Genomic DNA, 12,987 nt, shown 5'->3' with positions numbered 1-12,987 from the left:
CACATGATCAAACATTTAAACAAACACTTGAAAACTGAACAATAACACATGCATCTGCACCCCTGATTCACTGTCTGAAGAAACTGGAGCTACTCTTGACTTGGCAGAATTACCAGAACATGCTGTTTAACTTTCAGGGGCAGTTTTAAATGCCCCCCCCCCCCTTTTTTTTTAACCTTTTTGGCAGAATATTTATGTTTATAATATTTAAAGAAGAAAAAAAAAAAAAAAAGACATTTTACTGTTCTGCTGCCTGCATGAAAAGTTCTTAATAACCTAGTCCCAGGTGAAAGGCCCGCTAGTCTCCACAGCAACCAGTTTCCTGCCATGGAAGGAGGTTGGGGTAGGAGAAGTAAGTGGGGCATACTGAATGGTTACCGTGGAGACCAGAGGGGGACCCCTACCAAGGCATGGTCAGGGTTTTAAGAGGCTCAGAGAAAGAAGAGTGAGTGAGTGATGAAGAGGGAGAATAGGCAGGGGGAGAAAGAACAAAAGGGGAGAGAAAAAACAAGGGGAGAGGCAGAAAGTAAGTGTGTGTGTGTGTGTGTGTGTGTGTGTGTGTGTGTGTGTGTGTGTGTGTGTGTGTGTGTGTGTGTCCATCCAGACCTACCCTCAGCCTGACCCATTTGGTTCTTGTGGGTTCCGTTGGCCTGAGGCTGCATCATTGTACCATCGCTGTGGAGACACATGAGCATGCACCATTTACTCTGGCAGTAGATGGAATAATAAAGCAGTAACAATAAAAGTATCATTTCTTTGGTTTCACATGAGTATTCTCAAGCTGGTCGTAACCCAAGAGAAAGCAGTCTGAACAGTCAGCTTAGAGGTTTATAACAGACTTCCTTCCACTGGTCCTGGGAAATTGCTGCAAATCAGTAACAGTAAAACAGATTTTTTTTAGACTTGTTATATTCTGATAAAGGATTTATCAAAATAGCCAAAACTAGTTTAACTACATCCTAAATTTCCCAGGACCAAATTTCAGCACAGAAGGACCTGCTTGCCTTTTCATGCACTTTACCTGTGGAAGGTTTGGACACACTTAACCATTCATATAATCACTGAGTAAAAAGAACCTAAAATCTAATGATGCTTATGCTCTGAATATTTGAATACTACTGGGGGTGTGTTCTACCTGGTGGGCACAGGCTCTAATGGTCGGTCGAGCTGAACAGAGCAGAGCGGTTCAGTGAGGACCTTAGCAGAGAGGGAGAACCTCTCGTACTCTGAAGGAGAAATCAGGTAAAAACCTGCAGAGAAGAACACATGAACACATTTTTCTCTTATTGAGTGAAATGAGCCTTTATTTAGTCCTATATTGACTATTTTAAACATGCTCAGCTGGCATTTTATGTTGATGCAACATCTGTAAGTTCCAGATTAAAACCTTTTTTCCAGGACTATCTCATCCCAAGTAATACTTTTGTCTATCAGACCATGCAAATGTTATTGTGATGCAACGTAAAAGCAGCTGAGGACAAAAGAAAAACCCCCACTGTGCTCTTTAGGTGCCTTCAAATGCGTTTTAAAAAAGAAAAAAGAAAAAAAGTTCATTTTCTCACCCTGTCCATTCTTGGTAAAAACACAAGATGCAATGCCACTGATGTCTTCTTTACGGATGCAGTCATAACGCACCTGAAGACACACAAAACAGAGTCATGACTCATGAAAATGGATTTAAAACATTTACACACTGTTGTCAAATTTTCTTCTATGAAAAACATGCAGCGCAACATTATCGAAACATGCAAACAATCAAACCCTGAGGCTTTACCTGTGGTCGGAGGCCCGGTATGCTAAAGAGGTGCATGTCTCCGAGGTTGGTCAGACAGACCAGTGTGTGTTCACTGTAATCCTCCTGAGCCGTGGAACTGAAGACCACCATGGCCACCTTCCTCACCCGACAGCCTTCGTGTGCAGTCAGCTTGAACTTCGTCTTAGCGCTGACTTTGGGAAGCGAGAACACCTGGAATGGAGCAAAGGAGGAAGAAAGCAAAGATTTAAGACAACAATATTAGTTATGGTCTGCCTCTCAAGCCCAGATTCAAACCCAGATCCATTATGTACATACATAATGTATACAATGACAATAAAAATGTAAATACAGGCTTATGGGTTCGACATTGCAATGTCTTTTTCAACCTATACCTTGAGCTGTTCCTCTGAGGCAATCAGGACAGAGTGAGCGTTGGTCATATCGGGCGCGATGGCGAGGTCTTGTGAGGCTTCGTACGGGTCCGGTAAAGGTTTCCCCCGACCGTCCAGCACACAGATCGACACCACAGGCGCTCTGTGCATCAACTGAATCTCTTTACCCAACACCGCCTCCACGCACACACTGCTCTCGCTCGCTCCGCCACGCTCACACACTCGTCCTGAACCCACACCGGGCACCTCCAGAGCATAGGCGTACACACTGCCCGAGTTGGTGCCTGCCCATAGTGTGGGGCCATGGTGTGTACCTAGTTAAGGCAGAGCATATTGTGAGTGCACTGGAAATGATAAAAAGATACATTTCTCATCTCAATGCTGATGTTTTCCTAAACCCACAAAAACAGTTCAGTTTAATACATAAATTAAGTTATAAGTTATAGTGGAAATTTGTTGCGAATAAGTGAACGCACCATCACGTAGAAATGTGTCTGCAAAGCACACACACCGCACGACTCCAGAGAGAGAGTCATCTGCTGACCGCGGCTCAATCCTTCGCTGTACCGGAGCTACATCCTCCTGTTCTGCTAGAGCAGCATTTGCCTCTTGAACCTACATGCACACAAACACACAATATTTATTTACACTATAAACAGTGTTCTGTTTGGACCTTTTACTACAGACACACGACTCTTACCTTGCTGGTGGTGTAGTGCGTGCGTTTCTTCCCAGATACCCTGCTTTTGCGGATGCGTCTGAAGCTCTGTCGTAGAGACTTCTTCAAGGACTTGACTCTCGACAGAGGACCCTCCATCGCCAAGGAGTCATTAGGGTGCAAGGTGCACCTAAGAGAGCATAAAAAGCACCAGAGTGCTGCTTATTGGAGTAAATTAAATTTTTATTTATTTTTAAACGACGCTCATCTCAGTCAGCAAGGAAATGAGTAAATAGAGACAGAGGGTAGCAGGGACTAAGTACATCTTTATTATCCCCAAATGCCTGTGCTTTGCCCCATAACCAAAGAATAAACAAACAAATCATGACTTGTGTGCGCCTGACCTTGCCAGCACAGCGTTTCGTCTGTGGTAGTCAAAAAGGCCGAATCCATGACTCGTCCCAAAGGCGATCAGGTTCCACTCGGCATGCAGTGCCACCGCTGTCACCGAGGCCGGGGGCAAACACTGCACCACCACCAGTGGCTGAAAGCCTGGGGGGAAGGGTGCGGGTTTAGAGCGTGGTTCCAGCCTGTCGTGGCCCTTCCAGGTGAAGCCCTCCCTGTCGTACAGCAGATCAACCACTGACACGTCCACCAAGTGGTCTGAGCGCTCGTCACTCAGTCCCAGCACAATCACCTACAAATGAGAAGTACAGAAGCATCATGGCTCGTCTTGCTTTTTGTTAAATTAAATTTCATTTATATAGCGCCAATTCACAACAACGGTCGCCTCAAAGCACTTTATATTCCAAGATAAAGATTATACATTATTAAAAAGAAAGAAACCCCAACAATCACGACTGTTTATCATGGAGGCGACCTTGGATGACGTGTAGGGATGACAAGGTTCAGAAACTGACTGAATATGCAATACCAACACCCACAGCCTTGTGCCGTGGTTCCTTTGAGCCAGTATAAAGCAAAGCAGAAAATTGGAATATCTTTAAAAACCAAATTTGATTCAGATTTTAATCAATTACAAAAACTTTCCATGACTTGCTAATGAAAACAACTTTCTTTACTTCATGTTTTCTTTTATTTTTTTTATTTATTTTTTTATCTCGTGACAGAGCGCGTCCACACGAGTGTGATCTTTACCTGTCCAGCGGTTCCTGCCACCACCAGCTTGTTGCTGTATTTGCACAGACTTATCTTCTGGATGCCGAGCCTGGGGTCATCACTGTAGGGTCAAAACAGCCCACCTAAACACACGAGCGCATTGGAATTATTTAATTTGAATATAAAACTAAGCATTTACTTTTTTGGAAATGATAAGAAAAAATTAAGACAGAAAACAGAAACTAGAATGTGTCAACATTTGTGGATCCCCATTGGAAAACCCTGCGTCCTCATTCTGAATATTTGCCCTTAACAGGCCACTAACAAATTCAGTTTAATGTCAAAATGACCTCCTGGTGTTTTCCTCCTCCTTTAAAGGCAGCCTCTCTCCTCTTACACTCAACCAAATACCAGGACTTTCCCCTCATACATTCACCACAAATGTGCATTAATCTGTCTCTCACACACAGACAGTAGGAGTCCCTCTCACATGGGAGTTTTATCTTAGCAAAACAAGGAGCAGGAGAAGCTCGTCACACACACACACACACACACACACACACACACACCACACACCCGAAAGAGTGGGATGATGGGTCTGGTTTTCATTACAGAAGAGAAAAAAGGGAAAGGCTCTTCATCCCATATGAGGGCCACATTCCTGAACATGAAACTCTGTTACCACAGGATACACGAGGAAATGTGTTTGCATGGCAGTTAAAGAGTGAAGAGGAAGAAAAGTAGTGAACAGAAGGAAAAAGAATAACATGCCTATGTGTCTATATGTACAAATACCTCATCTCTTTCCTTTTACTGGTATGAGGTCTCTAAATTGTTTTTATTCATTTTGGATCCCAGATAATATATTCTTATCCTGATCGCATGTCCAAGCACCGAGAAACATTTCTTACTCTAGGACCAATTCCTTTAAAATCTCCTGTCTCCATTTCCTGTCTAATGAAGCCAAACTGCTCAGCCAGATCGCCCTTGACATGAAATTCTGCCTTCAGACTGTGAATAACTTCATTTAAATGTAATTCTGAACAGAAAACTGGCCATTAAACCAGAAACAGACTGCGGTTTACACTGGAGTCAACTTTTAATAAGAGGAACAATGGGGTGGGCCAGTCTCAAATCCAAACACATGAAAACAATCAGAAAATTAGGGCCACAGATGCACCATTACAGGACTGCATGTGCACGAAAGACAGACTGCTTTAATTCCCTCAGCCTGTAAAACCAGACCCTGCGTCTGAACTCTGAGGAAAGACTTTTATTCTTGTCATTTCACCTCTTTTCACGCAGGCCTCATCGCTTCTCACCTTCCTGAATGGAGGCCATTCCTCCTCCTGCTGCATGTCGGGGTCGCTGCTGGGGTCCTGCAGGTCATCGCTAGGGTCACAGTCGGTGTGGAAGACATTGGCTGTGCTGAGTTTGTACAGCGGAGTGAGAGCAACACCTGAAGCGTCCCAGAAACGCACAGTGCCATCCTCGTGGCTGTGAACACACCGGATTTCAAAAGGAAAAAAATGATAATAATCACAGAGAATTCACCTACTGCTCCATTTCACAGCCATCCATAACATTTTGGGACGTTCAACTGTTTTATCTAAAAACTATTATTTCTACAGTTAGCTAATGCTACAGTCACATGTGCAATGAACTTGCACTCTAGTTGCATTTGAAATGGTTGCCTCAAAGATGGGGACCAAGTTTGCGAGCAGTCGCAGTCAGCGGCCAGCTTCAAAGTGACCGGTGCATCAAAGCACCGATAAGACAGAATCGGTTTGCGATTGAATGAGATCAAGTTGCCACTGACATGAATTTCTTTTGTGATAATATGGCAACTGCACTGTGATAAACTGGCAAAAATCACAAATTTGTTGCCGTGTTTATAGACAGAAATTCACATCATAGGTCACACTACAGTAAAAATAGGACCGCAACTTCCCTGTGACTAGTTTAAAAATAAATAAATAAATTGTGTCTGTCCAGTGATTTTTTTTTTCCCAGTTTAATGACTGGTTACAAGTAGTTGTGGTGACCACTTTTCAAGGTGACTGCACAGGTCGCCTGGTGGTCCGACTGCAACCACTCAGACCGATAGGCAAGTTTGCAAATAATCACCATCTAATATAGAAATGTAGACTAACTGCCAGCATGTTGCAATCAATCTGAGAAATTTCTCCATAAATAGCAATGTAGTTGAAGCAGGATGATGATTTTGCTGCAAGATAACATAGGCACTCAGCAATTTTTGCTTTTATATAGGAATGTAACCAGAATACAACCAGTTGGCAACCAGCTGAATCAGCAATTGATACTGGTCACAAGAAGGTTTTTTATTTCCCTCTAGTGTGACTGAGCCAGAGGAGCTTCAGCTTTTTATCCATCCTCTTGGCTAATATTTTAGCTACTAACCAAACTTCTGAATAATAATTTCCTTTTTTTTTAATTCAGAATTTTAGCTAGCTATATAAACTGTTAATGAGATATTTTTAACAATGTATCCATACTACTTCAACAGTTATACTTTTAGCTAGCTGACCATCAAGTTTTTAAATCATCCATGGATTTATGTTGGCTCCATTTCTGCTACCATCCATTGCTTTAAGCTGACTGAGCTCTGGTGATGAAATAAGTTCCTGTAATTTAAACAATGAAGAGAAAGACACAGCATAAAGAAAAGAAAAACAAAGGCAGCTGAGGCTGAGGATACTATCAATCAGGATGTTGCAAACAGCAGCAATCCTCCTCCTGGTTTCACACTATTCTCACTTTTTTTAATTTTCTTTAAACTGCTTACTTTTATTAAACAACTGTTTTTATTGCACTTTAGGTCAATGCGAGCTTTGCCAAGTGGTGTAGTTGGCAACACCAACAGTTTTCAGGGGATTTCCCCTTCACCATTTTTTAATGCAGGATATCCTTCCTTCACACTGTGTTTAGTGACTTAATCTTACTAGAAAGCATCAGATTTAAGTTGTGGGGGAAAAAAAAAAAAAAAGCGGTCTGAATCCACTTGTGTGTGTGCGTGCATGCGTGTGTAAATACCCTGTCAATAGCAGCTCTTGTTGTTTAGGTGGAGGTGCCAGATTCTTCCCACCACATATTGGCCAGCTCTGTACAAAAAAAAAAAAAAAAAAAAAAAGATAATAATAATAATAATACATTAAAATAAGGTGAGATTGGACTTTTTTTTTTTTAACAACATCTACTTTCTTACTTTCTCATGAACTTTCTTAGAAAATTTACCACAGAAATTCCCTCCTCTGCAGTTCAGTGCTTCCTCTATAATAATGTCTTGTCTTCCTGATTTGGCCTCACATAGACAAAGAGCAACGATTTAAGAGCATAACAGCTGCTTGGTGTGTGGTGTGTGTGTGTGTGTGTGTGTGTGTGTGTGGTGTGTGTGTTACTAATCTGCCACTGATCATACAGCTGATCTAAGCCACAAAGCTTTTGAAAGCCTTTAACTGCCAACACCTGCTCTTAAAGCTCACACACTACCAGCGGGCTGACGGCTACATTCCTGTTTGCTTCCCCTCCTCATTGCTGAGCTGAAAGCCTGTGACTAATTACTTCCATTAAGACGCAAATAGCCCCATCAGATCAATTTAGAAGCGTTATTTTACTTTACTCATTACCCATGTAGACGCCTATGAGATTTGGAATGAGCAGTTTGATATAAATCCAAATAAAATATCGTAACTACACCAAAACGTAGCCTGGTGACGGGCCACACTTGTCTAAGGTGTTCTCAGGTTAAGCTGCTTACGAGCATCTTGGATTTCCTGCAGCTGAATATCCCACATTGTAACGTATAAACCAATTTGCTAAATAATCCTGTCATTCATAGTGCCGATGAGCTTCTTACCCTGTGTGTGTGCTGCCGGCCTTGCTGTGCTTTGCCAGCATTGATCAGCCTCTCCCAGAGCTTAGGAGGGACACTGGAAATGTGGCAGGAGCAGGTGATGGCTGAGGAGTGAAGAGGAGCAAGATAGGGAGTGGGTACAGAGGGCCAGCCGGGCGTCTGGAGGTCAATTACAACCAGTTCTTCTTCGAGTAACACCACTAAAGCCGATGGGTCATCAAATTCTAGAAGATGAAGAGTTAAGACAGAGGATTAAGGATTGATACTCTGGAAAATGTTGGGAAACAGTGTTAGGAATCCACATATGCATAAACCATCTTTAATGCTGGTCAGATTCTGACCTCTCTCTCTCTCCACGTTGTGGACGGTGAAGAAATCAATCACTCTCGTGATGTGAAGTCGAGGGTGACGTGATCTTTGTCCTGTTGGATGGTCAGACAGTGGCGGTCACCGTAGCTAGCTCTGGGCATCCCTCCACTGTATAAGAGCACTGGAGAACTAGAGTGAGAAAAATAGATTTACCATTTTTCTGCCCGTCAGTTTTCTCTGGTTTAAGTCTGCATTCCTTTATCCATGTTTTATATTAATGGATGTGCATATAATTGTCAAACTAAAAGCACAGTTACAGATCACATTTCTCTCGTTGCTTTATTACTTTTAATTAGTATGATATTTACCACAGACAAAAAGTTACTTAATGCAGAAAATTACAACTTTTGGATTGAGAAAACCAGAAAAATAATTCATGCTTGAATAAATATAGAAAAAAAAAATTAAAAGAAGAATACCAATGGAAAATAAAACCAAAATAAGACTGGCATACAATATTAAGATTCAAAATGGCCTGTTTGACAGGAAGAATCAAGTGTACTTGAACAGGAAGGTCACAAAACAAGGTTCAACACTCACCCTACTTGTGTTGTCCTCCACAGGATTTTATTGATGGCTTTACAGGGGAATGGACCTGTGATAGACAATTACACAAGAAGAAGAAAGGAAAAAAAAAAAAAAAAAAAGATTTAAGCTACCAGAGATCCTTTTCAGTCCAAGAGAGGACACTTGAAAGGGGCCGTAAGTTAGAGAACACTCAGGGTGATCTACAGTAACATTAAATAATTTACAGGCAACACAGAAAGTGTGCTCACAGCGTGTGTGTGTGTGTGTGTGTGTGGGGGGGTGGGGTGGGGGGGGTCTGTCTCTTCTTAGCAGAACATCAAATCTTACACTGCAAAATCAGATTAGGATCCTCTAAAAGTTGAGGAAGCTGCAGCTTGGTGCAAAAGGAATGCACGCTGCAAGATTTTCAGCAGGTGAGGCGAGTGCTTTCAGGAAAAGAGAGCCCCACGCTCGCAGTCATACTGACTTCTGAACACTTTCCAGGAAGAAATGCTCCCTGTGTTTAAACCTCTAGTCAAAGCAAGGGTTCAGCATTCACAACAAAATTAAATTAAGTGCAAAAGGTTCGCTCTCCAAAGTGAAGATGCAAAACTGAAGAAAGAATCATCTATTCTCTGTACACCCTTATAAATGCAAAACTCTGTTCTGCATCTTTATTATTCTTGAACAAACAGCAAATGCTTCAAAAACATTTCTCATCATTAAAAAAAGGAAACAAAATGACAGACAACAGGAGATTATGAAAGAATTTGCATGATGAGGAAAAATGCATTTAATGCAACCTCTGCCTGGACCCACAGGAAGCTCTTACTCTCACCAGTGAGACACTAAGCGTCACCTGTCAGTCACAGACATCAGATTCCACCACATCCTCCAGACCTGATCCTCCTAAGCAAGTTTCACACCTAAACCTGAAATGTTAATGCGTGGAGTGTCTGAGCTATGTGTGCATCTCTCACCATAAGGGACAGTAGAGGACACGGGCTGGTGATTGCAGGTGTTGCCACTGGTAACAGCCCAAACTGAATAGCCGCCATCATTATGGGAACAGACAAACAAGTTTCCAGAGCGTTCCCATACCAGACTCTCCAGCTGCTGCAGTGGGGGGGTTCACAAAAGCAAAGACACACAGTCATCACACCAGGTCATCTAGCTGTATAATCAGCGCTATCAGATATTTAGCAAACATCAACAGCAACTCCTAAATGACTGTGGGATTGGGGGCGTAAACCTTGTTTATAAAGACTGGTGTATGTTGACAACAGTCACTTGTCCAGAGGATAAGTTTGTTTTTTTTTAAAAAGGCAACACCCTTATCCAATTTATTAATAGTTCTTTATGGCACCATAATCAAATACTCATCCTGAAAACTGTGAGCAAGAATAATGAGCACTAATTACTAACAGGTACCTGTTTGCCCAGGAAGAGCTGGTCAGCATGACGGGTATTCAGATCCCACAGGACCACCAGGCCTCGGCTGTAGCCAATCAGAATCTTCCCCGACTGCTGAGGGTGTTCCTGAAGAGATTCAACTGGACCCAAAGATTTCCCACATCTGTAGTCATCTGGCAGGCTGGGAAAAAAAACAAAACATTCATTATCCAACATCTGTAGCCTCTGCTTCATTGTGATCCGGGAGATAATTAGTTACAATTATCTACAGGTCCCAACAAGGCCAAATGTCTGATGAAACAATTATCCAAAGATATAAAGTTATAAAGGAGGATGCCCATATTCCTACAAATTTACAGTCACCTGTTTCCATGTGAGTGAAATTTTATGTTTTGGTCACACTGTCAAGAGAGAAACCTTGAACAGCTGATATTTAAAAAAGAAAGAAGAGAAAAAAAAAAAGAAAAAAAAACCTCCAACCCCCAAATTGGTTTAGTGTTTGTTATTTGAACTTATAGTATTTGGAGTGAGGGGTGTAAATAACAGAGCCCACATATGGTCCAACAGAGCTGTAGAAGAAGTGCAAGGAGAGAACAGAAACTGGAAGTTATCAGTGTGTCATCCAGTTAGTAAGCAGAACACAGGAACTGAACAGCAAATACACAAAGCTCTTCCTCGCACCAAAACATCCCAAAGCAAAAGTGTCAAAACATGTATAACCAACAGAGAGCAAAGACCTAAATTGCTGAAGTTTGAGAACAAGACATTCCTCTGAGGCAGAGGAGGAATGTAGAGCAGGACACACCCTTGAGATGTCAGAGGATTCCCTCAGCGAAAGAAGAAAGGAGACTAAACAGCAGAGACAGAGAGAGAAAATGAAACGATAAATAAAGGGGTAAGGCTAAGAAAGCACTGCAGCTTTATGGACTTTAATGTAGATGAAACACAAGCATCACAAAACAGCAGGCCTGGGTGAAACACACACACAAACTTCTGACTGTTGTAGGCTCCACTGAGGAAGATCCCCTCCGGAAGCACAGAGGCAGAAACATTCCCAACAAAGCATTCCATTGTCTCCGTCTCTGTTCGTAAGTATTTTTAGGGAATCCAGCATCCTGCTATAGAGTCTTAGAGATGAGCCTGTGTTACACTTTGCCAACCGGAATACTGCATTTTGGCATTCAGTACAAAGCATCACTGTCTAAAACCTCCCCTCCTTTGCGCACACACCCACCCCACCCGCCCGCCTTATCAGGGTCCTCGTTAGGCCTCAGTTCTGCTCACTTCCCTCAACAAGCCTGGTTAATGAGGGGTTTGGCCAAGCAGTCACACACTCACAGCAGAATGAAAAAGAAACACAACAGTAGCACTGATACACAGCCAGTGTGGCAGCACAGGAATTCAGAGAGCAAAGCTCAAGGACAAACCACAAAGCAGTCTGTGGTATGTGTTGGGTTTTTTTGCTTTGTTTTTTTGCTTTTTTTTGTTGTTGTTTTTTTGTTTGTTTTGTTTTCGGGGGGGGGGGGGGGGGGGGGGGGGGGGGGGGGGGGGGGGGGGGGGTGGGGGGGGGGGGGGGGGGGGGGGGGGGGGGGGCGCTGTATTTTTCTGTCATTCATGCAACATTGTTTGTTTTTCTATGATAACAATCGAATCCCTTTATGTGCCTGATGATTTATGTTTGTGCTCCACTCGCACTGTGTTTTTTTCTAGTTCACTGCTGAGCTCTCATACATCACTGCACACCCCTGCTTGCCACAGTGAGGCTACACCATCATTCGGGGGTTGGATTTAAAAAAATAAAAAATAAAACCACTTGTAAATAATGGCCCTGCAGTAACACATTTGTCTTTCTGTAATGTCAATTTTCCAGTTGACACTGTTTTTGTGAACAATTTCCTTTGTCACATTTGCAGCTTTTACAACACTTGGTTCAAAACAAGAGGTTTTAGCTCCTCTCTTCTTTAAGGCCATCGTCTCTCTAAAACTCTGTTTTTGCTGCCCCTTGCATAGAGAAGTTTGAGCTACAGGTATTGGGCCTTCATGCTCACAGATAGAGCTGTGTGCTTGAGATAACTATGTTAGGTCATCCCCTTCACCACCTTGACATCTCAGAGAAAAGTAGGAGAAAAAAAATAACCAAGCATTAAGAGCAGTCTGATGCCTGGGCTTTAGGCTCAAGGAATTACTGAACATAGATTTAACTTTGGCCATATTTAATACCATGTTAAGAGCATTTATAAGGCAAAAAATGAAGAATTAAAGCACAAACACTCTGTGTCCTTCATCAGACTGCGTGAGTAGTTTAAATCTGGCAGATAACAGAAAGAGGAGGAAATGGTTAATAAATATTTTCCAATCTACATTTGTACCAAAAAAAAAAAAAAAAAAACACATGACTAAGAAGCTTTTAATAACAACACATGTGACAGTTAAAAATTGTGCAAGTGAGTTACTGGAACAAAGCTAAAATTAGGTAATGGTCAACTTCATGGTCATTACTTAATAGTACATTATTTTATTTTACTGCATTTTATCTCCCCCCCACCAGCAAAAATTCTACAATTAAAAGCAGAACCAGTGTCCCAAAACTTTAAAACCGATCAAAGAGCAACGTCATCCTCACTCACACTTGAGAACAGTATGTAATTAATCTGATGTGTCTTGTGTTAGAAACAAAAACAAAACAAAAATAATAAATAAATATATAACATCTGACAGTGTTTATGGAGCCTGAACCCAGTGAACCTGACCCGCCTGCTGCTGCTAGGGTCAAAAAGGGATGTGTGTATCAGCACGCATGTTGTGAGCTGCTCACTGGAGCTGTGAGGAGAGGAAAGTGGAGTGTTCAGTGTTTACAAGAACACATACTGTGATGGCGGATGGAGAAGAGAGAAAATGA

At 42.1% G+C, this 12,987-nt stretch overlaps 1 protein-coding gene across 1 annotated transcript in view; it reads right to left on the bottom strand.

Moving 5' to 3' along the window:
* The window catches only part of llgl1 (LLGL scribble cell polarity complex component 1), a gene marked incomplete at its 5' end in the record, with an annotated part of 35,921 nt that overhangs the window by 3,983 nt on the left and 18,951 nt on the right, over positions 1-12,987 (bottom strand). The window contains 18 exon segments of the mRNA XM_030735461.1: positions 611-675; positions 1,136-1,250; positions 1,563-1,635; positions 1,775-1,966; positions 2,149-2,462; positions 2,625-2,763; positions 2,849-2,996; positions 3,211-3,503; positions 3,965-4,056; positions 4,059-4,068; positions 5,248-5,422; positions 6,980-7,047; positions 7,803-8,023; positions 8,141-8,186; positions 8,189-8,297; positions 8,709-8,763; positions 9,656-9,791; positions 10,107-10,269. Coding sequence (XP_030591321.1) covers positions 611-675; positions 1,136-1,250; positions 1,563-1,635; positions 1,775-1,966; positions 2,149-2,462; positions 2,625-2,763; positions 2,849-2,996; positions 3,211-3,503; positions 3,965-4,056; positions 4,059-4,068; positions 5,248-5,422; positions 6,980-7,047; positions 7,803-8,023; positions 8,141-8,186; positions 8,189-8,297; positions 8,709-8,763; positions 9,656-9,791; positions 10,107-10,269 — 2,414 coding nt within the window.

This window comes from Archocentrus centrarchus, chromosome 8, assembly GCF_007364275.1.
Source record: "Archocentrus centrarchus isolate MPI-CPG fArcCen1 chromosome 8, fArcCen1, whole genome shotgun sequence".
NCBI classification, from domain to species: Eukaryota; Metazoa; Chordata; class Actinopteri; order Cichliformes; family Cichlidae; genus Archocentrus; species Archocentrus centrarchus.
This window is presented reverse-complemented; position numbering and strand designations above follow the sequence as displayed.